The following is a 27068-nucleotide window of genomic DNA, read 5'->3' on the forward strand; positions in this document are numbered from 1 at the left end:
TCAAATGTGTCTACATTTCAAGTCTTACATAATTAAAGCTCGCTTTAATTTATTTCAACATACTACTTATTCTGTAGTGTGAGCTTTTATTTGTTCAGACGTTACGTGGATAGAAGATGACGTATTTCCGTTTACAGCCGCGCCAAACTCTAAAACCAAAAATGGCCGGCGTTTGTTGTCACTATTTTGAGAGTCAGAATTTCTGTTTGCAGATTAAAGGCTGAAAAGAAGTGTCGCTTGTCATCACCAGTGTTCCATCTGGAGATGCGACGGTATCAGGCCTAGAGGAGGGTAAATACGCCACCAAGAATGAAGAAGTGGGGCGAGCGTCTAAAGAAGGTGGAGCAGTTGGCCGAGAACTTCCATCACAATCCCGTGATCCCGCGCTACAAGCCACGGCTTTGGCCCTGCCAGCCTTCCTCTGTCTGGAAACTGTTCTATCGGCAAAATGTTGCTATTGGCTTTGCTCAGAGTTGCAAGGAGGTACTGTATAGAATCACTCTGGTGGTCTCAGCCGCATCAAACAGTGGGTTTCCTGCCTAACATTGGTATTCTTCATTTGTCCCTCAGCCTGTACATGTCTTTGCATTGGAAAAAGAGAATGCGCCCTGGGGTCAAAGGATATTCCTGGTGACCAGTTACAGTGAACTGTGGCACTATTACAGGTAAAGATGTAATTTGTGACCGTAATAAACGACCCCCACCCCCAAATAAAGTCTGGAAAACGAGTCAAGTCAGCCGTGACACGCTGCCGGGAACAGTTTCAAAATAAAAGTGTTAAATTTTTGCCTAATTTCTAGATTAATCTGAAAAACTAAGAAATAAGTCGCACTCCTTTAATGTATTTTATAAAACCATTCATGAATGGGATGATTAAATAGAATGTAGATAATTAAACAAATTTTACACATTTCTTTGCTTTGACATTATTAAGAATACCTTTATTAGTCTCGCAATGGAGAAATTCCAGATTCACAGCAGCAAAGTTATGAAAGGAAGTAGAACAACAAAAAAATAGGAGCTGCTGGAAAGGCTGCTTCTTGTGTGCGAGCTTTGCCTTGGGCCAATATAATACAGTGACTCGGTGTACTGTTGGTGTATTCATCTATCGCAAAAAATAACGAATCTATACATATGGGTATTGTTATATTGTCTGTGTCGTTCCATTGTTTACATTCAAGCAACATTTGCACAGATGCTACTGTTTGTCCTGTCTATAGAGTTTAGTATTTTAATTAGCATTAAGCTAAACAAATTGTATGACCTTTAGTGACTTTGAATTTTCATATTCCACTGTACTGCAAATCCTGGTCAATTATTTTCATATTTATTTATTTTGTGACATTTCTTACTCAGGACATACACTCAGTCCTTGATGCACTGCTACGAGGTGATACCAGAGGGCGCTGTTTGCAAACTCTACTTCGACTTGGAGTTCCACAAGCCCTCAAACAGAGAGGCCGATGGCAAAAAGATGGTGGCCATGTTGATCCAGGTTTGGCTATTTCTGAGCATATAATTCCTTGATAATTATTAACTAACATATTGGTTAATAATTACGAATGGAAATCTTGGTAAATCAAATTATTGTTGAAGTTAATTAATGGCTGAAGTTGAGTTGAAAAAGTAAAGCTGTAGTCTACATTGTTCTGCGGCTTCAGTAAAGAATTTTGTTATTCAAAATAATAATGTCATATTGTAATTTTTATTCATATTCATGCCCAACATTTAAATGTAAAACTTGATAAAGATAACAAGGCTGACTAAGTATGTTATATGTTGTGTTTTATATGCCGGCGTTTATTATTCATATCCACAAGTTTGTATTTGTCATTATTCTTAAAATGTCCAAACGCATGTGTCTTTTTTTGTTGACAGTATGTTTGTCAAAAGCTGAAGGACGTTTATGGTGTCGAATGCTGTGCAACAAGCATCCTCAGTCTAGACTCCAGCACAGAGGACAAGTTCAGTCGTCACCTCATCTTCAATCTTCCAAATGCGGCTTTCAAAGACAACATTCACGCCGGTGCGTTTTTGCGGCAGTGCGCCGGCTTTTGTCACGTTCTGTATTGCCATCGACATGAAATCATGTTGTCGTTGCCTTTAGGTGCTTTCATTCATGCCATTCTTCAACCTGTCCTGGACGGTAGCAATGAAGAAGGGTTTGTACTTCAGTTTGGTGAAACGATTTACAAGGGGCTTTGAAATGAGGTCGATTTATTCGTGTTTTCACTCATCACAATTTCATTTATAGCAGCCGAACGCAGAACCAAGAGACTGACCTCAGTTTCCTTCACGTGAAAAACAAGGACGGACGCCCTGCTCTGTTTGTCGATCTCGGTAAGACACACCATATGTTTTGTCGGTCTCTCTATGTATAGTCATGTGTGTTTGTTTCTGCGCCTTGATTCCATCCGTTCATTGTGCCTTGGCCTAGAGAAGCGGTATAATAAATGCATACATATGTAAATGAAGCTACAGTCAGATTACGGTAATGAGAATATGCCTGTGAGTCCTGTTACATTGTCACTCTACATGTGTTGCTGCAGTGTTTGTGTTAAACCATCTACGCAAATGCTGGTTTTGTTAGCCCGTCTAAGGCATTTTGCATCGTAAGTTAGCATTAAGCTAGCAAACTTCCATTGGACAAAACTGTGTGGCTTGGTGAACCACACGTGGAATTGTCTTTGTTTTATGTTTAGTTTGACAATAAATAAACCTTGACTGGGAGTGCCTGTAAAGAGCTTTTCAATAAAATTGTTCACTATCTGTTGCTTGTTATTAAGCTCACGACCACCAAGCAAGTCCTAACTTTGACCACTTGTAAGTCTTTGTATGTGCCTTGGTGTGTTTTCTTTCTTTCAATGACACCCAACAGGAGTTTACACCAAGAACAGAAATTTCCGTCTTTACAAGTCATCCAAGGTCGGGAAGAATGCTGCCTTCTCCTTAGCCGACGACAATAAATTCATCTCCAAACTCAGCAAGAGTGTGTCTCCGGAGGAAAGTGTGTTCTTGGCGTCTTTAGTGTGTAACGTGAGGTATGTAGAATTTCCTAAAAAGCAAATCCACTGCAACATTCGACAAGCATTCTTATTGCTGTGTCCGGTCAGCTTCACAGGCCAGAGAATTCTAACGTGGGAAGGCGCAGACGCTCGGGCGTGTCGAACCACCGGGGTTCAGCGCCAAATGGGTTTACCGTCTGATTCAGGTGAGGACTTGGGGAGTCTCGCTGTGGCGTCGCAATGTTCTTGTTTCATTAACTCAAAATGGTCCTTTTTAAAAATTTGACAGGCTTGCTTTCGGGCTGCCTCGCGTCTCCTCACCGAGAAGTGGACGACTTTGTTTTGACGGTGGTTAGGAGGGATGCCGTACAAGGAAGCAAGTGTTGTGATCGGAAAGATAATTCACCCTTTTAATCTTGATCATTATCAGAATACTTTACAAATTGAGTATAGCTTACAAGATAATGAAAACTCCCTATTCACCGTCTCAAGAAATTGGAATATTACATAAGTAACAATCAAAATGAATGTCATCAAAGGAATAGGCCTTATTAAAAAATGTTTAATGAATCTGAATGTGTTTCACTATTTGTCATTTTTTAGACGGGCCTGTCATGTGGTCTATTTTTTCCTCCTTGTGTCAACCATCTCTGCTCTTCGCAGGCATCAGGCGCTGGAACTACTTTGCTGCCCAACAGCTGCTGGTCTACGACATCGCCAAGTACCGCTGGTGTGACAACGTGGGCCGCTTTCACAAAAGCAACAACATCATGTGCGTTGAGTCGCTGACATCCCCCGATCACCGTCCTGCGAGCCACCGCTTTGAATGCGAGTCCGTTCTTTGTGCGCAGGATCGTGGTGGATCTCAAAGAGGAAGTGTGGTACCAGAAATGTCACGATCCTGAATGCAGGAACTTCAGATCCTCAAGTAGGTTGCGAGGCAGTACAGTACACACATTTTTTTTCATTGCTTTGTTTTTGGTCACAGATAATTATGCGGCTATCGCGGTATTAATATTAAGCACAATCAAATTGTAATTATGTTACAGGTTACCCATTGCCGCAGGAGATGTGCATCAGTTACATCATGATGCAGGTTAGTAAGTGTTCCGTTTTTGACAACAGCAAGACATGATTCCAAGAGCCATTCATTTTTATCAATGATGCTCAACTGAATTTTAAAATGACAGTAATGATAATGAGCATTTCTTCTCTGTCAGCAAAATGAGCGTCGATCAGCGACGGACTGACAAGACCTTTAAATTTGCGTGGCATTCATTGATGGATGAATTGTATTTTATTTAAATGAATTCATGTCTTGATATAAAGTGCAACCCTTTTCGGTCGTCTCAAACCCACCCCCCAAAAAAACCCCAGTCTCTTTCTCACATTGAAAATCTGCCAAATCAATCCTGTTCTGTCCTGTGCTCCACGACAGGATGAAGAGGACCAGGCCTTCGTGATGGACGAGGAAGGCAACATTGAACCCAGCCAAGAACCAAAGGAGGCGGGTCGGGATCACGAATCTACAGTCGTGTGGGGAGGAGACGCCGAAGATGACCAAGAATTCTCAGACTGCCTCGACGACTTTGAGATGAGCAGCAGCGAAATCTCCGACGAGCTGCTGCTCAGCTGCGTGTAAAATTTCCATTCCCAGTAAAAGATGACGCGCGTCCAAGAGAAGTTACTGATGCACTTTATTGAAATCTCAAGTCACAATTTTTCTCACAATACAAGCCCCCCAAAAATTATTTTATACATTAAACACACGCAATTTGCTTTAAGGGGCACGGTCTCAATTCCAAATATGACGAGTCACCTTTAAGCCATGTTGTGTGACAAAGGCAGCATGAAAAATGCTGCTTATTTCTGTGCTCCAAAGTGAAGCGTTCACAAAAACTAACTAACCCCCCACTTGCATAAAACTTACCAGGTGACATTGTTGAGAAACGGGGGAATGCAAATATATGCAAACAACATTCAATAATATAATTCTGTATTATAATACTAAGCACAATTTAAATATTCATCTGAAACAATTTGATATAAATATCCACTTATATGAACACATTTTGAGACCTTCAGTTTACACTTCTACGATAATTATCAAGCACTCACTCGATTTGGTACCCTGTTGAGGAAAGCCGCTCCACCCCTGCCCCCAAAATGTCAGCATTGTCCCTGGCAAACATGTTCCCATTCAAGTGTAACATTCCACTTCGATCCGCTTAGACCTTAATGCCAGCATAAAGTTTATCTATCTGCGCTCTAAAATGACTCTGAAGTTGTGCCCTCTTTGCCTTGAGCGTTGGTGTCAGCAAGCCGTTCTGCACAGTGAACATCTCTGAGTGTAACGCAATGTCTCGCACCTGGGGGGGGGGGGGGGGGGGGGGGTGGAGATTACATGAAAGGCTACATTCTTGTTGAAGAGTTACATTGGTACATCTCCAATCAGAATATTGTCAAAAATATATGTCAATATACGCTGATCCAATACAATCAGCAATTGAAAATTGCACAGATTACCTGTTCAAAAGACTTGAGTCCAGCTTCTTTGCCCAGCTTCTGGATGTCCTCCAAAATGGCGTTCTTCACGTCCTGCCGTCAATCACAGCAAACATTGGCATCCAAAGAAATTGGGCGGGAGTGTTTTGGGTAATGTTGTTGTCAAAATAAAGTTTGTGTGAATTCTGTTGTCAAAATAAACTCACAATGCTCTTGCACAACTCCAAGTAGGAGCCGCTGATGCCTCGTCTTTTGATCCAAATGGGTAAACGGTCAGGATCGGGCACAACGATGGCCACCAAGGATGCCTTTACAAGTGCAACAAAAGTTCAAGTCAACAAACAAATTGCGTTTGGTATGTTGAGGGAGAACAACAAACCTGTAAGCTGTCACCGTGCACGAATATCTGGGCCACCGGGTCGCTACGGTTGTAAATGTTCTCGATTTTCTCCGGGGCAATGTATTCTCCTTGAGCCAGCTTGAAGATGTGCTTCTTCCTGTCGATGATCTTCAAAGTGCCGTTCTGTTAGAAAATGCAGCAAGACGTTATAAAAGGGAACCTTCGTCATCATCATCATCCCTCATCTCAAAGTCCTGCACTTACTGGAAGCCATTTGCCAATATCCCCCGTGTGCAGCCATCCGTCTTTGTCGATGGCCTCCGCCGTTTTCCCGGGGTCGCCCAGGTATCCCAGGAAGACATTTGCTCCTTTGACGCACACCTAATGACGGTTCGGAAGAGGACAGCATTTAAATGTTTACCAGTCACGACATAAGATATGACCAAAAGAGCGTCAAAAAACTCTGCATCCTATATATGATTGAGAAGGCCTTGAGTAAATCATTCCAGTTGAAGTGAACGGAACCATCGATGAAACGAATGAGCTGGGCAAACGTAAATATTTGTGGGAAGAGTATCAATTAGAGACTTAGTGATTCTTCAAACAAAAATCGCGATAAATCCATTCATGCGTGACTTGTCCCCGTGTTTTACTTGTTGCACCTGCCTAAGCCAAATAAAGTCTTTTGATACGAGTCCAAGTGTGAACATACATCCATCCATCCATCCATCCATCCATCCATCCATCATCTACCGCTTATCCGGGGCCGGGTCGCGGGGGCAACAGCTTTAGCAGGGAAGCCCAGACTTCCCTCTCCCTAGCTACTTCTTCCAGCTCTCCCCGGGGGATCCCGAGTCGTTCCCAGGCAAGCTGGGTGACATAGTCTCTCCAGCGTGTCCTGGGTCTTCCTCGGGGTCTCCTCCCGGTGGGACATGACCGGAACACCTCACCGGGGAGGCGCTCAGGAGGCATCCGAATCAGATGCCCAAGCCACCTCATCTGGCTCCTCTCGATGTGGAGGAGAAGCGGCTCGACTCTGAGCCCCTCCCGGATGACTGAGTTTCTCACCTTATCTCTAAGGGAGAGCCCGGACACCCTGCGGAGAAAACTCATTTCAGCCGCTTGTATCCGGGATCTCGTTCTTTCGGTCACGACCCATAGCTCGTGACTATAGGTGAGGGTTGGAACGTACATCGACCCGTAAATTGAGAGCTTCGCCCTTTGGCTCAGCTCCTTCTTCACCACGACAGACCGATACAACGTCCGCATCACAGCAGACGCTGCACCGATCCGCCTGTCGATCTCCCGCTCCCTCCTACCCCCACTCGTGAACAAGACCCCAAGATACTTGAACTCCTCCACTTGGGGTAAGATCTCCTCCCCGACCCGGAGGGGGCACTCCACCCTTTTCCGACTGAGGACCATGGTTTCAGATTTGGAGGTGCTGATTTTCATCCCAACCACTTCACACTCGGCTGCGAAACGCTCCAGTGAGAGTTGGAGAGCCCCGTTTGAAGGAGCCAACAGCACCACATCATCTGCAAAAAGCAGGGATGCAATACTGAGGCCCCCAAAACGGACCCCCTCAACGCTTCGGCTGCGCCTAGAAATTCTGTCCATAAAGGTTATGAACAGAATCGGCGACAAAGGGCAGCCTTGGCGGAGTCCTACCCTCACTGGAAACGATTCAGACTTACTGCCGGCAATGCGAACCAAACTCTGACATCGGTGGTATAGTGACCGAACAGCCCGTATCAGGGGGTTCGGTACTCCATACCCACGAAGCACCCCCCACAGAACTCCCCGAGGGACACGGTCAAACGCCTTCTCCAAGTCCACAAAACACATGTAGACTGGTTGGGCGAATTCCCACATACCCTCAAGGACCCTGCTAAGGGTGTAGAGCTGGTCCACTGTTCCACGGCTGGGACGAAAACCACACTGCTCCTCCTCAATCTGAGGCTCGACTTCCTGACGGACCCTCCTCTCCAGCACCCCTGAATAGACCTTACCAGGGAGGCTGAGGAGTGTGATCCCTCTGTAGTTGGAACACACCCTCCGGTCCCCCTTTTTAAAAAGAGGGACTACCACCCCGGTCTGCCAATCAAGAGGCACTCTCCCTGTTGACCACGCGATGTTGCAGAGGCGTGTCAACCAGGACAGCCCCACAACATCCAGAGCCTTGAGGAACTCCGGGCGGATCTCATCCACCCCTGGGGCCTTGCCACCGAGGAGCTTTTTAACCACATCGGTGACTTCAACCACAGAGATAGGAGAGCCCACCTCAGAGTCCCAAGGCTCTGCTTCCTCCAAGGAAGGCGTGTTGGTGGAGTTGAGGAGGTCTTCGAAGTACTCTGCCCACCGGTTCACAACGTCCCGAGTCAAAGTCAGCAGCGCCCCATCCCCACTGTACACAGTGTTAGTGGTGCACTGCTTCCCCCTCCTGAGACGTCGGATGGTGGACCAGAATTTCCTCGAAGCCGTCCGGAAGTCGGCTTCCATGGCCTCACCGAACTCTTCCCACGCTCGGGTTTTTGCCTCGGCGACCACCGAAGCCGCGGCCCGCTTGGCCAATCGATACCCGTCAGCTGCCTCTGGGGTCCCACAGGCCATAAAGGCTCGATAGGACTCCTTCTTCAGCTTGACGGCATCCCTTACTGCTGGTGTCCACCAGCGAGTACGGGGGTTGCCGCCACGACAGGCACCAACCACCTTACGGCCACAACTCAGATTGGCCGCCTCAACAATAGAGGCACGGAACATGGTCCACTCGGGCTCAATGTCCCCCGCCTCCCCCGGAACATGGGAAAAGCTCTGTCGGAGGTGGGAGTTGAAACTCCTTCTGACAGGGGATTCCGCCAGACGCTCCCAACAAACCCTCACAATACGTTTGGGTCTGCCAGGACGGACCGGCATCTTCCCCCACCATCGGAGCCTACTCACCACCAGGTGGTGATCAGTTGACAGCTCCGCCCCTCTCTTCACCCGAGTGTCCAGAACATGCGGCCGCAAATCCGATGATACAACTACAAAGTCGATCATCGAACTGCGGCCTAGGGTGTCCTGGTGCCAAGTGCACATATGGACACTCTTATGTTTGAACAAGGTGTTCGTTATGGACAATCCGTGACGAGCACAGAAGTCCAATAACAAAACACCACTCGGGTTCTGATCGGGGGGGCCGTTCCTCCCAATCACGCGCCTCCAGGTCTCACTGTCATTGCCCACGTGAGCATTGAAGTCCCCCAGCAGAACAAGGGAGTCCCCAGCAGGAGTACTCTCCAGCACACCCTCCAAGGACTCCAAAAAGGGTGGGTACGCTGAACTGTTGTTGGGTGCGTATGCACAAACAACAGTCACGGCCCGTCCACCCACCCGAAGGCGGAGGGAGGCAACCCTCTCGTCTACCGGTGTGAACCCCAATGTACAGGCACTGAGCCGGGGGGCAATGAGTATGCCCACACCTGCTCTGCGCCTCTCACCGTGAGCAACTCCAGAGTGGAAGAGAGTCCAACCCCTCTCGAGAGAACTGGTACCAGAACCCAGGCTGTGTGTGGAGGCAAGTCCGACTATATCCAGTCGGAAATTCTCTGCCTCACACACAAGCTCGGGCTCCTTCCCTGCCAGACTTGTGACATTCCATGTCCCAAGAGCTAGCTTCTGCAGCCGAGGATCGGACCGCCAGGGTCCCCGCCTTTGGCTGCCGCCCAGCTCACATTGCACCCGACCCCTTTGGCCCCTCTCATGGGTGGTGAGCCCATGGGAAGGGGGACCCACATTGCCTCTTCGGGCTGTGCCCGGCCGGGCCCCATGGGTGTAGGCCCGGCCACCAGGCGCCTGCCAACGAGCCCCACCTCCAGGCCTGGCTCCAGAGGGGGGCCCCGGTGACCCGCGTCCGGGCAAGGGAAACCGAGATCCATTTATCGTAATCATCATTGGGGTCTTTGAGCCGTGCTTTGTCTGGCCCCTCACCTAGAACCTGTTTGCCATGGGTGACCCTGCCAGGGGCATAAAGCCCCAGACAACTTAGCTTCTAGGATCATTGGGACACACAAACCCCTCCACCACGGTAAGGTGACGACTCACGGAGGGGGTGAACATACATGTAGCTCATTATTTGGATTGTGGCTAAAAGCTCACTGGAGTATTTTGTCCTACGTACACGTTGCGTGAAGTGGCGAGCTAGCCAGGAGGTTTTAGTGTAATATTTGAACACAATTAAAATTAAGATACAGTCCCCATAAAATTTATTTTGCAAAAATGAACATGTTTGATAAACCTGGACTTAAAATACCAAACGTGTTACTTAGAGGGAGCAAATGAAGTTGGTATATTTTTGGAGCGGCATGTTACAAAGCTTCATCCATAAATCTCAGTTGTTTTGAGACTTTTTTTTTTAATGTGGGTCAAATATGGCTCATGAAAGATGTGGCTTAGTTGAGGTTGAATTCAGGCTGATATGAGCAACCTGTTCTGGCCCGGCGTCGGGCCAGATCTGGTTTTACAATGCGGCTCAGATCTGGGCCGAATGCGGCCCACATCATGGATGCCAGACGTGGGCCACTGCATTCATTGAGGTATGTGGGCAGAGTGTACTTGCCGTGTCTGCCCCAGAGCTGGGCCACACCAATTTTGCTGACTGGGTAGTGATGACACGCCTTACAGAAAATAGATGTACAACGTGAATAGATAGATTGCAAATGTTTTGTTTTTTTTAAATCAATCTGTTTCATAAACTCAATCGAAAGTGTTTTGAAAGTTGAACAAATCAAAGTTCAACCGCCAAAAAGAATGGATTGCGTTGAACCGCTCTCTCTCCCTGAATACTTTTTAGACAAAAGTGATGATAGGAGGGGAATGGAAAGTATTTGGGAACCCAACAAACGTATGAACTCCTCACCTCTCCTTCATTGTTGCTTGCTAAGTAGTTCATGTCTGGCACATCCACCAGTTTGATGGCATTGCAGGGCAACGGAGGTCCGACGTGACCTGAAAAATAATACACCACGCACCCTTCAATGACTTGCCTCGAGAGCCGATCGTCTTCCTTTCCCTGGATGGGGAGATTTGGAAAGAGGTGAACCGTTACCAGCTGTCCAGTCACCAGGCATGGACATGGAGCATCCTGCCGTGCATTCTGTCTGGCCGTAGCCTTCGTAAAACTGAGGAAAAGCAGAACGCTCGGAGCGTCACTGAAAACAATCCGAAATACAAGTGGTGCTGTGGTTACGCATCTACCTGACACCCCAGCGCAACTCGTAGGAAAGTGAGCACGGTGGGAGACACGGGCGCCGCGCCTGTAAGCATCAGCCGCACGCGTCCACCCAAGCTCGCCTGCAGAAGGAAGTAAATGTGAAGAACAACTGAGGCCATGTTGACCCAACTAATGCTGTAAAAATGCACCGCATTTAAAATCGGGTATTTCTGTATTGTGGCTTTAACATCTCGCGCGGCTGATCTGGAGCATAGCCCCTACGTTGAAGTAAGGGTTTAGCATTTTTGGCCACTTACCTGTACTTTTTTGAAGATAAGCTTATCCCAGATACTGTCCCTCCTGACCACGCCGCTATTCAGCTCTGAAAGCTTCCTCCGGAAAGCCAGATCAAGCATCCATCTTTTTAGTCGGGTGTTGGCTTGGCTAAATATCTGCGAAGAGAAAGAGTTTTGCATGCGACCTTCTGCTCCAAGTGCGCAGTCCCACCCCCATCCCTCAAAAACAAGAAAATCCTAAATGTGGGCTGACCTTGTCAAACATGCGGTTTAGGAGACGTGGCACCACAGGGAAAAACGTCGGGCGCAGTTCTTTCAGGTCGTCCATCAAGAGCCGAATGTCGCCTTGGAAGAATCCGATACGAGCTCCTTGCATGAGGATGACGCCCTGATGGAGCAAGTTGAAACCAGTTCATGTTCCATCTCAGGCAGGTGTCATAACCTTGCTCTTGAAATGGGCTTGGAGTCGGTGTAAGAAAAAGCAGTCAGGGACATTTTCTGGGCTAGTAGTGTCAACCTTAGGGGGCAAAATTCAGAAGTTGCAGCATCCAGAGTCAGAATCCAAACCAGTGAATATTCGTGCTCAACACAACCACACTGTTGCAATAAGTGACCAGGACGCACATTGGCATACTGACGACAACGGCTTGAATTTTAAACATTGGTTTTCGTGATGAAACATGCCCGAGTGAACAGTCAGTGGCGTACCTGAAGAACTCTCTCAAACATATGCGCTAAGGGGAGATAGGATATGAAAACATCACGACAGCTCAGCATGCCATTCGCCTGTAAAAGACGCACACAAACCACATGCGCATCTCGTGGTTAGTGAAGGGGGCGTGGCATACCTGCACCACTCTCTCTAACATATGGGCCAAAGGGAGAAAGGAGATGTGTACGTCTTTGGCAGTGGCTTGCATTTTGCCCTGACGCCACACACAGAAGAAGAGTAAGGATGAAGAAGGAGGGGGTTGGAGGGGGCAAAAAAAAAAAAAATCTATAAAAGCATTGGCTGCAGATGATCTGGACACACATGGGAGAGGAGGTCAAGGAGCAGATGAAAGAAACCAGATACTATCTTGCTCACGTTTTGAGTCTATGAATGGATTTGAAAATAATCTATAAAATTATTACCCCCCCCCCCCCCACTCTCCCCTTTACCTCTGTTATTTTAAGAAAAGCTGCAGTGTTTGAGATGACATTTCCATGAGTGAGGATTGCACCCTTCGGGTTTCCTGAAAGGAGAAAGTAGATTAAAAGCTTTAAAAATAATAATAATAAAATAGAGTGAGTTAAACGGTTACACAGGATAGTTTTCCCATAATTACCTGTAGTTCCAGATGTGAAGCAGATCAGCGCAAGGTCCTCTGGTTTCGGTGGCTGTAATCGTGTTACACACAAAAAAAATCGGAACTAAAAATGCACCAAGTCTAGTCATTGTTACAATAATGGATTGCTGATAATCAGTGTGCCTTTAAAGTGGATATATATCTCGAGCCAGCCGGCCAGCTAGACAACTAGCTCGCTTGCGATGGATGGATGGATGGATGGATGGATGGATGGATGGATAGATAGATAGATAGATAGAGAGAGAGACATTTCTTTCTTCTACTCACCACAGGGTCATGGTAGTTGGCTTTACCCAAGTCCTGCGAAAACAGTGAAAATGTACACTTGGGAAAATTGTCTTCATCATCTCAGATGGCCAAACTGAACAAATGGGCTTCTTCGTATTTGGCCGATTGAAGAACAGATTCCCATGTGACCGCCCCCACTCCAAACAGAGACATCCATTTGACAACTCTCAGCTAGAAATATAGACCCCCAAGAAGCTTGAATCTATCTTTTAAAGATTCAGCGGCAAACCAAGATGCCCCTCTGCCTTTGATTGAACTCATGTTAAATGAGATGTGAAATCTCCAATTCAAATGATAAACAAACAAATATCCAAATGTGAACTTGTTTGGCGCAAAAAGACAATACAGCAGTCAAATATGCAAACCTCAAACGCCTTCAGGCTCACAACGTCGACTCCGCACGTTTGTCCGCGGGCCACCAGCTCGCCGTCAAACGGCTCCATCACCACGATCGTCTTCACCGTTCGCTCTCTCTCGTCGAAACAGTCGAGAATCAAACTGGCTTTTTCGGGCATGTCGCAGATCACCGTGCTGATAGCGGCTGGAGAACGTGTGGCAAATTGACAATAGGCGTTGTCCTCCCCGCCTGCACCCCGATGACATCACAGAGATAGCGAAGGCACCTTTATCGATGATGAAACTGATGGCCTCTGCGCCCAGCGTGTCGTACAGCGGAACGGTTACGAGGGAGTATGTGTAACAAGCCAGCTCGGAAATGGTCCACTGAAAAATAGAAAACATGATCATGATGAGTTGTTTGATAATGACAGAAAACCCGACTTGCTTCTGGTCGTTTTGTCCGTAGACAGCGGCACACGACAGAAAAAAATCAAATCCAAAAATGAAATGGAAAAAAAATATCACATCCACGGGCACATACTGGAAGCAGTGCAGCCAAGAGAAAGCTGACGATATGAAGAGAATAGACTGCCGGAAATCCATGAATACAATTTTATGAAATGAATATTAGAATTGAAGTAGGAAACGTGGGTCAGTGTTTCTGATCACATTTGGGACAGCAGAGAAGGCCTCGTTGGGTTTGATCGTTCACACACATGTACGGAGCGAATTCGGAGCACTTTGAATGCCCCTGAATTTACAATTCCAAGCCAAATGTCACACACACAAAAAAAATACAATTTTAAAAATCCAGAGTTCACGTTGCAAACTTATAAGACTTCAGCTCATCCAAAGCAATGGCTCCCAAATTTCATTGAGCCAAGTCACCCATTTGACGGTAGAAAAAAATGTCACGGAACACAAAGTATGGATACTGAAATAATGATCTATTTTTGGAATCGGTGACGTAAGGCGTGCTTTCTCTATTGGTTAAGGGTAACACGCGCCCCGCCCCCTTCAACAACCTAACCAAGACAATTGTTGCAATCGTTTTGTGTTGGCCAAGCCTAGCCCCCACAATTACGGAATATCCCGCAGAGTCAGCTTGTGTGTCTTGTGAAAATTAGCCCCCTTTCCGTTGTTTCTGTCCTTGTCGCTCAGCAGAACAAAGTCAAGTCAATGATAGAAAGAAACTGGATGTGACCTAGTCGACGATTTGTGATTGACAATGGAAGGTCCCGCTGTCGCGCGGTGACGTTCGACATGACCGACGCGGATGCGCGTTACCTCTGGTCTATTCTGGGCAAAGATCCCAATGAACTTGTCTCCCGACTGAGAGTGGCCCTTGTGAAGCAAGGCGGAGCCCACGTTCTCGGCCCGGTCCGCAACCTGTGCCGCACAAAGACAAAGTTCTGTCACTGGGTGCGGGCTGTGACTTGTTCAGTCTTGGATGACATTCTCACGGCAGATGCCTCACCTCTCTGTAAGTCTGCCACTCGTAAGGCCCGTTTGGTTTTCTGGCTCCTAAACACGGTCCGTTATCTAGGAGAGGAAGCGGCGCTTATCTTTACGGACTGGCTCAACGAGGATCGGTGCCTTTTACAGCTGCTAAAACAACTCACCTGACACTCGGAGCCCTCGTAGAAACCCGTCGTACATTGTCGTCGCATCGCTGTGGTAGTAACTCATGTGTTCATCGCTGCTGTTGAGCGCCGACCGTCTCGCGTGTTCTTCACTCTGATGGAGAGAAAAGCCAGAACTGTTGGAAAACCGCCCCACGCGGATCAAGCCAAGGCCGTTTTATTTCCGAGGTACAGCCGACTTAGGGATGGGAATCGAAAACCGCTTCAATACCGAGTTTCAATACCGGGGCATCGTTTGCCGTTTTGGGAAACGAATCTCTTCTCAATGCCAGGCATGCCGAATGACGCCCGTTGCGTACTGACCTTACGAGCACAGCTCGGATGATTTACGGCACCGGCCAAAGGTCGAAATTTTGATGACGTTTTTACAAGCAAATATAACAACAGGGCAACTTTTAATACTCGCAAATTCGAAATAGCACCGAAGGGAGGAATCGATAGTGGAATCGGAATCTTATCAATTCTAATCTCGACTCCCAAAGTGGGAACGATTTCAGTTGAGTCGCGACGCCGGTGAGGACAGAAAGTGTTACAGAAAATAGATCGGCGGTACTCTGAGTGATGATAACACTTTTTTTTTTTAAAAAAGGATCATAGTTGAGGGAAAATCCTCCATTTCAGATTTTTACCTCCGTGTTTCTCAACCTTACATTGAGTGAAAGTATTACGGGAAAAAAAATTGTACATTCTCACTATTCTAACTCATACGACGGTCGTTCTGTTGGACAAAAAGTTACTTTTAACCTTTTCACGGACAGCAATTACGACAGTGGACAGTTTATCGGATTATCATCATTTGCGCATGAATGATTTAAATTTTCATTTGCAGAAAACTTTTTTCTTCCCCAATTGCGGTTTCCGACAAGCCAATTATTTTTATTCGGTGTTTGTTAGCAATCAAAATACGACAAATCAACAAATAATCTCACACGAGAGGGTTTGAAGTTAGTCACAAAGTGAAAGTCGATGTTAGTAAACGTCTCACTTGGATTCAACACCAAAATAATCCATCTGCTGTTCGCGGACTAGAGAACTCAGAGAATAATTATTGACAGGCTGTCAATAGAGCGGTTGGACAGCTCCAAGTTCAACGATGGCTCTGAACCATGACGTGATTCTTAAAATAGCCCTCGAATTAAAATTGATCGGGAATTAGTTGTCGGTCGCTCAATTTTGACATCTCTGTGGTCGTTGTGCCACCTAGAATGAAAGTTGTAAGTCCTTCCGCATGCTGGGAGAAAAAAGAGACGCCATACTTGCATGACCACCGACTGCATGGTGAGGTCGCACGGCGGCTGGAGGGCTCGCGGCCGGGTGGAGAACCAGTAGGTGGTGAAGGCGGCAACGGCGCCCATGCCCAAAAGCGTGTTAGCGTGGAGTCCGCGAATGTACTGGCGCAGGTCGTCCAGCTCTGGAAGCCGCAGCTGTCTCAGGACTTCCTGAGCCTGCATGCTTGTTGTGCGACTGCAGTTAGAGACAAGAGAGGAGAAACATTTGCATATTCAGCGCCTTGACAGAATTTGAATACCGTTCCGAAAGCAATGTGGATATTTTCCAAATCAAACTGCGACTCTGAAGCAAATGTATCTCGGTGGAATAACGTCACTGATGGAATGAATGGTCGCCATGATCTCGAGTCAACGTCGTACGGCTGGGCCATGCGATTTGCTCTTGGGCAGCTCCTCACCTTTTGCTTTACGGTTTTAAAATTTCAATGATAACACGAGCATGTGCACAAAATGTCTACCGAAGGAAGCATTGCTCAGAAATCACCACATTATGATACCAGTCGCAAGTCTTATACTACACTTGGAACTGCAGTTTATAGGGCACGTCTCATTCCTGACGCAAATTAGATGAGCCACAGGTAAACATGATTTCATTAGACTGCCAAGATTTTCCTTGCATAATTAAATGGTATTGATGTTCTCAAAAATAAAGCTCTCTTGAGAAAAATTCCATTTCATAAGTTTGATATTAATATATTGGTAAAAAAATTGAGAAATTAGTGAGAAATTGATAGAAATTTTTAAAGTTTTTTAAATGAAAAGGTGGAGATGTTCAAAAATGGATTTCATTCCCAAAATGACTCATTTAAACCATGCATTTTTTTAAATGTAAGAATCAGAATTGAGTATCGTGAGGACCTTGAACCAAAATCAAGGAACTGGAATCAGTATCGTCCAAAATCAAAACAACGCCCAGCACCAAATTGGGGGCACTCGATAAACACTCAAATGTTGCAAAGAAAACATTGTTTTTAAACATGAAAAAAAATATCCATCCTGTATTTCTGATTAATTGAACCCTTTCAGGGTCAGCGGTTACAACAGTGGACAGCTTATATTATTGTGTTACAGGGTGCACGAAAAGGGTTTTAATGTTATCCTAACAGAATTTCCAAAATAAGGATACGTCTCATGGAGCCCAAACTTTTGACGGGTATCCACTTACGTCATACGCCAACAGGTAAATGAACAGCCGCGGTCGACACAATTGACTTCTCACCTACTTCTATAATTAAATGCTGATATCGTGACCAGTGGGGCCAGTGCATGCTTGGAGGGGGAACGGGGGGACTTTGGGGGGGGGGGGGGAATAACATTCATCATCTTTTTTGTTCAATCATAAATGAATTCACCACTAACATCCTTTATTCACCTCTAGACCAAAAAGTCGTACGTGCGTTATATTTAGGACAATTCAAAAATAAACGTGACCAAGACGAGTCCGATGAGACCTAACAGGGTGCTGACATGCACTTAAATTCAGCAACAACGTCAAATCACCGTACTCACGGGTTCAAAAGGTGCCGTGAATGAGCGAGAGAAAGTCTTTCCAGAAGCGAGGGGCTTTCTACGAGGAAGGACTCTGTGACTTCTAAAAGACTTCGGAGGTTCTCTTCTCGCACTATGAATAGCACAAACACGCCGCCCCTCACTCCTCCTCTGAGGCAGGAACACACGCGCACACACACACACACAGACACACACACACACACACACGTGCGACCAACGTCACTGCTCAACCTTCCAAAAGAGGGGCACAAGATGGATTTCTTTCTCATTCTGGAGAGCTCCATCCAACATTTTTGTTGTTGTTGTTGTTGGCTTTGCTCTGACAACACAATTGAAGTCACTCAGTTGACGTGTACTCCAAATTACCGTTGATGGCCTTTGACCTCTTAAATGCCAACAAGGTCAAGCCTGAGACAATCCCTGCACAAAAGGGGAAAAGTGAAGTGCCTTGAGATACAAGTGACCCATCTTACGAGTTTTGTGTGTGCGTCTGAGGGGCGGGGGGCAAATCCTTTTTTGACTTGCCAGCTGTAAGAGGCTACAAGCCCTCGGTTGCCATCCCCCAGCTGAAGTTTACAAAATAATTACACGGCATCTATTTCAAACCATATAACTTTTCCTTAAAGGCCCACTAGCTCAATGCTAATTATTATTGGGAAATAGAAGACAGGCTAACAAACATCAGCTGTGAAGTTACCCTTGAAGCAACGCCTATTTGAATCCAAATGAGCAACACGTAGACTGATAACAATATGCTGGAGCATATTCTTGATCCTCTGCCAAGAGCATCTAATATTGCTCAAGATTACGGAGAAGATGAGGCCAGCTCAATGTAAGGAATTGTGGGAATTGGTTGATAAATATCCAAGGATGAAGGACATTTGTAAAACGTATCCATTCACATTTGGGAATTTCGTCTGAAAAAAAAATGGATTTCTGAGGTCTCAGAATGTGTACACAATGTTTTGTTTTTTTTTGAAGGTCAGTTTGTCTTTGTACCCTGACCGACTGTACAGTTGCAAGCACGGGCCAGCAATATCATACTTGGCTGAGCGTTATTGGAGGCAAAAGTTACTTTGCCAACCAACAACACCTCCACTCTCCATACTTGGCCTGGGAGGACGGCGAGCCAATGACAGATCGCCTTTGCAGGTCACCCCATAGACCACCACCCCCGACCCCAAAACCCCACCCACCCACAGTCTGGACCAGTGGAGGGGAAGGGGCATTGGGGCAGCGGCGTCATAGGAAACAACGCAACATGAAGATGGACTCAACTCATGTGCAAACACACATTTCAAAACACACACAGGAAGTTGCGATATTAAAACACTGTCATAACGGGTCTGTTTGACAGCTAGTACTGTATCACGCAGGCGGTCACAGGGTAGGCGGGGTTTGAACTACGGCCCGAGTCCATTTGCAGCATGCCAGAATGTTTTGAATGACTCACAGCAGTCAGTACACTGCGGTGAGTTCTTGAGCATGGCGAACTTTTATAAGCATTTCATTAGCCACGCAAGTCATATCATGTGGCTCTTGAATAAGGCTCTGTGAGCCCAAGGATGAGGTGGACTGCTCCCGTGGGATGAACCAAGCTTTCAACTCTGCCAAGGCTGCGTTGGTCAATGCAGCGCTGCCGGCGCACCAATCGCCCAATGCCCAGTCGCTCTCACGACAGACTCCTTGCAGTCAGAGGAGTGAGTGGGCGGGGCCTGGCAACGACTGGCCTTCTTCAGCAGCGACAGGATGTACAGCACCTTTGACAAGGAGCTCCTAGAATTTTTCCTCGCCACCCGTCACTTAAAGGCCATCGTGGACCACAAGCCGCTGACATTTACCATAGCCAGGGCGTCAGAGCCGTGGTTTGGTTGGCAGAAATGTCCGTTTTGGCTCAGTTCAGTGCAAGAAATACTTATGGTCCAGTAAAATGCTGTTTGGGGAATAAGAGAAGAGAGCCGTGCTACAGGAGTTGGCAGGAGCAAAAATGCCACTTATAGTTAGCTTACAATGCTATATGGTAGCCATCCCAAAAGCTTTGCTGAGGAATCGATTATATTTGGATGGAGAGCGGCACAAATCACTCAAACTGTGGTTTTAAGCCTTGGTAAATTGTTAGGGGGCGGCCCGGTAGTCCAGTGGTTCGCACGTCGACTTCCGAGTACACAGGTACCGGATTCAATTCCAGCTGCGGCCTCCCTGTGTGGAGTCGGCATGTTCTCCCCGGGCTGCGTGGGTTTTCTCCGGGTGCGCCGGTTTCCTCCCACATTCCAAAAACATGCATGGCAGGCGGATTGAACACTCTAAATTCTGACTTCAGCCCACGTTATCCTGTCAGTCTAATATAAAGATGTTGTGAAAGCCAGTTTGACGCCTTGCGCTCCGTGAATCCTCATCCTGCTTGTTGACTCGAAATATCATATCATATGCCATGTGTCATATGCAGCATGGAGAAAAGAAGCAGAAAATGGTGTCACTACACGTCAGCTCGGAGGCAGCGGCAACAGTTCTCACTGGCGGTGGGTGTGCTCACGCTACGGATCTTGACCCCCGACATGAAATTGTACACCTCACATGGCCAGAGAGGAGAAAGACACTTGGCGTATGGAGTGGAGGGGGGAGGACGAGATTTGTAAACTGGGGCAAAGGGCGTGCACTCGTCATTTGCTCCCAACACAGCATCAGTGCACATGACCTGCCGATAGAGGTCACAGAGACAGCAATGCCACTTTACAGTGGAAAATTCCTCAAATTTGCTTGAAGCATTTCTGGATATGGTCTGTTGAGTTTGGCTTGCGGGTCTCAGATATAAATATCCAGTATTGTACAAAATGTATTTTTGCCGTAATCAAAAGAACAAAAGAAAATACAAACGAAAAACAAAATGAAGTCTTGCTTTTTATGCTTTCATATAAAAGTAAAATTAGCTTGAAAATTAAGGATGACTTTGTTTCTGTAAAATACATGACTTTAATCCTTTTTCCCTCAAAAATATCATCCGAGAAATACATCTGAAATATTTAACTTCCCTCGAAAATGTATGAATACGAATCTGGAAAATATTCAGTTGCCAATCACGGGGGTTAGGGACCAGGACTGCAAATCAAAAAATTTGCATCTAATTGACGTCCTATGAAAGGGATACAGATCTGTTGGAAAACAAAACAACACCCATCCAACATTTTTATTGAAAAAAAAAACCCTGAAACATACAAATATATAACTTTTTGTTTTGAAAATATGACTTTCATCCTAAAAGAATAAATAAATTAATAAACTACTGTCGCAAATATATTCACATTGAAAAATATGACTTCAATCTTTTGTTTGTTTACTTGGTCAAATCAAGTCAAGCCAAGTCAAGAGTATTTATAGAGCACTTTCAAACAGCCATCGCTGCATACAAACTGCTGTACGTGGAGCGATTTAACATACACAATAAACAGTAAGACGAATCGGTAATAAAGGCGGTCGAAAGCACCAAGCAGTAAAATCAAGAACAAATCCAAGTCATGCTGAGTCGAACGCCAAAGAATACAAGTGAGTTTTGAGGAGGGCTTTGAAGATGGGCAGCGAGGAGGCTTGCCGAATGTTCAGTGGGAGGTCGTTCCAGAGAGAGGGACCAGCAACAGAAAAGGCTCCATCCCCTCTGAGCCTCAGTTTAGTTCTTGGTACTTCAAATCAAATCAAACGCTCAGCACAACCCCCAATGTAAAGTGTTTACCATATAAGACTTATTCTCAAAAGATGCTGATGTAAATCTTAATTTTTTTTTTCTTCTTTTTACTATTGCCCTAATACTGTACATCTTTGTACACACAAGTCATCTGGAAATGTCCCTGTTCCTACTAATCCACTTAAAACAACAACCATGGCGTTTTTAAGCCAAGGCCATATGTTGCAGTGTAATGCATAGAAATGTCCGCAAAACAGGGAGAAACGTACACTGCGCAAACTCCCAACAGACAAACAGAGTTGGTGCTCAAAACAAGAAACGGAATCACTTCTGTGGACTGATGATCAAGTCAAGCTGAATGCGCCACTCTCCATTGAGACGCCGTCACATGATTCCTTTCAATTCAATTAAGGTTACTTTTCTATTTTCAGGCTAAAAAAAATTCCAGCCCTGCGCCACCGCTCCTGTTCCCTACTGCTAGGTCTGAATGTGATCATAGCGTGTCAAAACCAAGAGCGGGTGTTTGCAGATAGCCACACAACAATACAATACAATACATGCTGATTTATATAGCGCTTTCACAACAGCCACAAAGTGACCCTCTCTTTTACTTCTGTTGAAAGCAATGTCTGTATTCCACAGAAGTACGATCCGATCTTGTTAACCCGCCGGTGCCCGCCTTTTCCATGTTACATTCAATTGGACACGTTTGTTCCACACGAATGAAAACATGCTTTGTTCTGCTGTTAAATTCACGGCGCCTCTCTCCAAAAAATGCTTTGAACTTACTCACAGCTCATCCCACCCACAACATCTAGCATGAAGTCTTATCTGCAGGAGAACATAAAGTCATCTTCGGGTACCAGGAACTTATCAAAGGATAAGGTCACAACGAGCCAACTCGAATCAAGCCATTAGCCACTTAGCTTAGCATTGTCTCATCCAAAAGACAACTACCGGTAAGTATTAAGTCTCAAGAAGCTACAAATCACTTGCGTAAAGAATATTTAGCGGATAGCTATCTTAATATAAAGCCTGGTCATGATAATAGCCTAGAATAAAATCTTATCTAGCGGATACCCTACTGACTTCAAAATACTTTGGACACCCAAAGTTTGATGTGGTTTACAAAAGTTAAGCTTCACATGAAGTCTAATCAAGCCAACGGACATCAAGTGCAACATAAACAACAACCATGGCGTTTTTAAGCCAAGGCCATATGTTTCAGTGTCATGCACAGAATTAAAATCAAACCAAGATAATTGCCGCTGAGCATGTACAGGGATGGAAAGTAACAAAACAGAAAAATAGTTTGTTTGCATTGTAACGGTAAGTTATTTTTTTAAAGCTGTGTATACTTGAGTATTTGTATCTTTGATGAAATTTTACTTTTGAAAACATATAAGATGACTTTCTACCCCTTGATTTGTTAAAATAGGCTTAGTACTTTTTTCAAACTCCGCAGATGAGCTCTGACCATGCTGGCGTTAACATTTGATAAGTACGGAGCCCTTAAGGTGACATGTAAGAAAAAAAAAACATTGCATGTCCTCGCAAATACGCAATAATTGCATTATCTTGCAATGTTTGCGATGTTATTTATTTTTGCCATGTCACCTCAAGGGACTCCGTAGATAAGGATATCAGGACAGCATTTCCATCACAGGTGACACCAACCACCCCCCCCGGCCCCCCCGACCTGTTTTCCCTCCAGCAGGCGCATCAGGACCCGATGAAGCAAAACTCAGACATAGCTTCTTCCCATAGCCCAACAATGCACTAAAATCACAATACACCTAATAGATATTCTTGCTACTCGCAATTACAAACATCACAGAACACACAAAATATGAGTGTCATTATGGGATTATTTCCAAGTTCTGTTTACTTCGCACATTCAATATCCTTGACTCAATTACCACTGTGTAGAAAATTTATATTGCTTCTTTGTTTACGATTTTCTTAGTTTTCATTTTTGAAACATAAAGCAGGAGTTGCATCCCACTTTTGTTTACCTGCACAATGACAATCAAAGCTTCCTAAGTTAAAACAAGTGTCTTAATACATTGTGTTGCTACTGTATTGCATACGTGTTTTTACATCCATTTTCCGAACCGCTTGATCCTCACTAGGGTCGCGGGGGGCGCTGGAGCCTATCCCAGCCGTCTTCGGGCAGTAGGCGGGGGACACCCTGAATCGGTTGCCAGCCAATCGCAGGGCACATAGAGACGAACAACCATCCGCGCCAACACTCACACCTAGGGACAATTTAGAGTGTTCAATCAGCCTGCCACGCATGTTTTTAGAATGTGGGAGGAAACCGGAGCACCCGGAGAAAACCCACGCAGGCTCGCGGAGAACATGCAAACTCCACACAGTGAGGCCGGAGCTGCAATCGAACCCGGTACCTCTGCGCTGTGAAGCCGACGTGCTAACCACTGGACAACCGGGCTCGGTGTTTTTACATAAAAAGTGTTTCTTATTCTGGAATTTAAAAAAATTCTTCCACGTTTGCCAGACGCGTTATGTCATTGTGAAGTTATTCCAACCCTCTGCAGCCATTTGAATTGGACGTACGTGATACTGGTAACCACTCCAGCTGCCAATATGCCTTACACTGTTGTCATTTTAGTTTTTTAAGTGGATTTACATGACCAATAGCGAGGATGTTGCGGTCTTTTATTTGTACGGTTGCTTGACAACCGGGCTCGCCCGACACAGAGCGAGCCACATTCAACTGTTCATCATTTGATAAGCGCTATCAGAAAACTTGTGGAATTTACTGGCGAAGGAATCGTAATTCATACATGCGTGGTCATCCAACTCTTCCTCGACTAGATTAAATTCCACGCGGTGCTTAATGTGTCGTGGTGATTTCTAAATGCGTACGCCGTCATGGAACGTTTACTCAAATCAACAAGAACGGCATTTTCATGTAAACAAAGCAAAGCAGACTTTTTAACATAACATAGTTCCGGTGCAGACTACAACGCGTACTTGAGCAACGTAAATTTTAAAACAAAACGGGTAACGTTGAGCGTAGTGGGAAAATAAATTGGTACTGACCTGTGACAGACAAGAGTGACACTTCCGAAAGAAGACCAAACGTACTGTTGTGAAAATCGCAGTTGCAAAAACAGCCAATCAGAGGCCGCGTTACTTCACGTGCTTCCTTGAAACTTGACAGTAGAGCTGCTATTGGTCGGATTTGTTATTAGGCGTTCCAGTTGCTGGCACGCCTTCACTCGACGTTCAAATGATATGCACCGTTTCGAATGATCACCTTTGATAAACTTGCCCATAAACTTTTCATGTTTGTGCTTTTGCTGTGTGCTTCAGTTTGTATCCCTTAAACTTTGCATTCCCTCTTGCAAAACACGCGACCCTTCCCATCGTCCGCAAAATACAAAATGCTGTTTACGAATTAAGTTGACTTACAACACATTTTTGACAGGCTACATAGCAAAATCACATCGGTCGCGGTAAAAAAAATAACACCGACAGAAGATTCGTATGTCAAAATGTTCCTTATTGTGGCAGCACTTCTACAAGAATGTAGAAGTGAACTGCATCGCCCTGAATGAGACTTCTGTTATTTTAACTCTGAATTGACTATTGGTAACCAAAATATTTGATAAAGCGGAACCGTTTTGAGCGATGAAAACATCATACATCATAGGTCAGGTGTCCTCTTGGACCTCATGGCAAGGATGTTCATGTGCAGATTCTTCAAGTGTTATCTGTCAATCACATAGATGAACCTGTAGATGTAGAGGCTTGATGTAGGACTTGTCTGAGTTTGACCGAAGGCCCAATACCCAACATCGGCACACACTTTGGCGGAGTCCAACTACAACCACAACAAGGAAGGAGGAAAGAATCAGGAAGGAACCAGAAGAGGACAACTAAATGTTACTGATGAGGAAATTTTGTTTGAGCAATTATTGGAGAGCTTTGATATGGAATAAATGCTCACGTGATTTTCCATAAAGCCATTGAGGCATTTATCTGATGCCAATTTTCTGTCGAGGGCTCAAACAGGGCTGTGTGAAGTGACTCTCTTGAGCCTGAGGGTGGCGCGCCGAGCCAAAGAATTACGAGCGTGTGTGTTGGGGGTGAATGCGGGGCAAGGGGTCACCGCGGGTCACGAAGCAGCGCCAGACAACACACAGAGACACACATTGCTCGGTTCCTCTGTCACCCATCAGCCTGCATGGAGACTTCCACCGAGATTCTCCAGTCAGCATTTCTGTCATGTACGAATGTGATAAAAGCAACTATTTCACCATATTGTGTAATCAAGTCCGTGGTTACTTTATTACTTTATACCAGCGCTTCTCAATTATTTTCTGCTACGCCCCCCAGGCCGGGAGAGGAAATACTTCATGCCCCACCAACTCTCCACCGCTGCAGCGAACAGCACCATCCATAAGTACAGCTTTGCATAACAGTTGTATCGCTATTAACGTTGAAGAAGGAACAAACGGAAAGCAAACAAAGAATAATTAACATTATTTTTAGTCTGCCACAAAATATTTAAAATGCAACAAGTTGCCTGAAATTCAAACAAATATGAAATCCTGATTTAAACTCTACTGATACTGTAAAAAGCTATTTAATTAAATAAATAATAAATTCGAATTAATCAATCACATGAAGTCAGGAACACACTCTTCAAACTACTTCAAACCGCAAAACAAAAACGAAGTCAACAATGTAAACAGGTTTGTAAAATAATATTATTGTAATTAAAAATGAGGAAATCAGCATTAATGGCTCCGATGAAAATGTTTTGCATCGCAGAGCTTTTCCAAGGGTTGAAACCCCGATACAACTTTCAGCTTCCGCTTCGAGCCAATGCTCCGAGCGCACACTCTGACAATGGGAGCAGCACTGCCACTTACTGTAAAAATAATGCAATTACAATGACCTAGGATGGGGTTGGGTGGGTGGTTAGCACGTTCCCCAACGTCATACGCGTTCCCCCAGCATCGCCCCACTATTTAAGGAGGATTGTCTTATGCAGACAAGAGGCTTTAATATAAACAAGCAATAAAAGCGTGTGCTACTGTGTTAGAAAGCGCATATTGGTACATGCACATACAGTGCAAAGGGTGTAACAAGCATTTATGTAAAATATCAATGACAATAAAAGGTCATTTATACTAGGTTTGTTTCCCTGGGCCTCCGTGCATGACATCCACATTTATAAGTCTATTTTAGTCCATTATTCAAACAGCTGAAAAACATTGCCAAACCCAAATGCCAACTTTGATAGATGTTATCATCAACCCAGTCTATTGGGTCAATAAAATGAACCCAAAGCTTGGGTAAAAGTAACTTATACCTTTAAAACTGCTTGGTTAAAAAAAAAATGGACCCGACCCGGTTCTTGGGTCAATTTCACTCAATATTGGGGTTTTTGTTTTTCTATCAAAACAACCCAGAACGTTGTGTCAAATAGGCCCACATAGCAGGTCAGTCCAATTATTTTATTTTGTACCAAGGTTGTGTTATTTTTGACAAAATAGTTTTTAGAGTGTACACATGAAAACAGTCGGGTCAGAAATAACCTAAAGTGGGTCAAAAAGGGAGCAAACCAATATTTAGGGTTATTTATTTAGCCCAGGGGTGG

The 27068-nt window shown here is 45.2% G+C and overlaps 2 protein-coding genes across 4 annotated transcripts; one reads left to right on the forward strand and one right to left on the reverse strand.

Annotated features, from left to right (window-relative positions):
- The first annotated feature begins 106 nt into the window (after positions 1-106).
- Positions 107-5161, forward strand: primpol (primase and polymerase (DNA-directed)). Its single transcript, XM_052084717.1, has 13 exons — positions 107-483; positions 571-665; positions 1357-1495; positions 1879-2026; positions 2108-2162; positions 2255-2340; positions 2879-3041; positions 3114-3211; positions 3295-3381; positions 3669-3777; positions 3857-3933; positions 4055-4101; positions 4444-5161. The coding sequence occupies exons 1-13, from the start codon at positions 310-312 to the stop codon at positions 4645-4647; spliced, it is 1482 nt and encodes a 493-aa protein (XP_051940677.1). The 5' UTR covers positions 107-309; the 3' UTR covers positions 4648-5161.
- On the reverse strand, positions 4687-24576 carry acsl1a (acyl-CoA synthetase long chain family member 1a). 3 transcript variants are annotated; one of them, XM_052084713.1, is made up of 21 exons: positions 24500-24576; positions 16216-16423; positions 14939-15053; positions 14794-14858; positions 14604-14705; positions 13601-13700; positions 13343-13518; positions 12957-12989; positions 12669-12720; positions 12502-12575; positions 12049-12126; positions 11594-11728; positions 11362-11496; positions 11089-11184; positions 10940-11012; positions 10751-10839; positions 6115-6231; positions 5890-6033; positions 5717-5818; positions 5532-5603; positions 4687-5374 (listed from the first exon to the last, which is right to left on the reverse strand). In XM_052084713.1, exons 2-21 carry the CDS (start codon positions 16408-16410, stop codon positions 5234-5236), a joined length of 2094 nt encoding a protein of 697 aa, XP_051940673.1. In that variant the 5' UTR covers positions 16411-16423; positions 24500-24576; the 3' UTR covers positions 4687-5233. The 3 variants fall into 3 exon arrangements, with proteins under 3 accessions (XP_051940673.1, XP_051940672.1, XP_051940671.1); XM_052084712.1 differs by lacking the exons at positions 12049-12126; positions 24500-24576 and adding exons at positions 12189-12266; positions 17758-17844; XM_052084711.1 differs by lacking the exon at positions 24500-24576 and adding an exon at positions 17758-17842.
- Between the last annotated feature and the right edge of the window lie 2492 nt (positions 24577-27068).

The sequence above is a fragment of the Hippocampus zosterae genome, chromosome 13 (assembly GCF_025434085.1).
Source record: "Hippocampus zosterae strain Florida chromosome 13, ASM2543408v3, whole genome shotgun sequence".
NCBI lineage: Eukaryota > Metazoa > Chordata > Actinopteri > Syngnathiformes > Syngnathidae > Hippocampus > Hippocampus zosterae.

Bases quoted from the DNA above. Each gene is read 5' to 3' on its own strand.
- primpol (XM_052084717.1), top strand. From the start codon at position 310: ATGAAGAAGTGGGGCGAGCGTCTAAAGAAGGTGGAGCAGTTGGCCGAG. The intron at 3,212-3,294 runs GTGAGGACTTGG...AAAATTTGACAG, and splicing joins GGGTTTACCGTCTGATTCAG to GCTTGCTTTCGGGCTGCCTC. The intron at 3,778-3,856 runs GTGCGTTGAGTC...CTTTGTGCGCAG, and splicing joins CACAAAAGCAACAACATCAT to GATCGTGGTGGATCTCAAAG.
- acsl1a (XM_052084713.1), bottom strand. From the start codon at position 16,410: ATGCAGGCTCAGGAAGTCCTGAGACAGCTGCGGCTTCCAGAGCTGGAC. The intron at 11,013-11,088 runs GTAGATGCGTAA...GCTTTTCCTCAG, and splicing joins GAGTTGCGCTGGGGTGTCAG to TTTTACGAAGGCTACGGCCA. The intron at 6,232-10,750 runs GTGAGGAGTTCA...AACCGTCATTAG, and splicing joins CAAGCAACAATGAAGGAGAG to GTGTGCGTCAAAGGAGCAAA.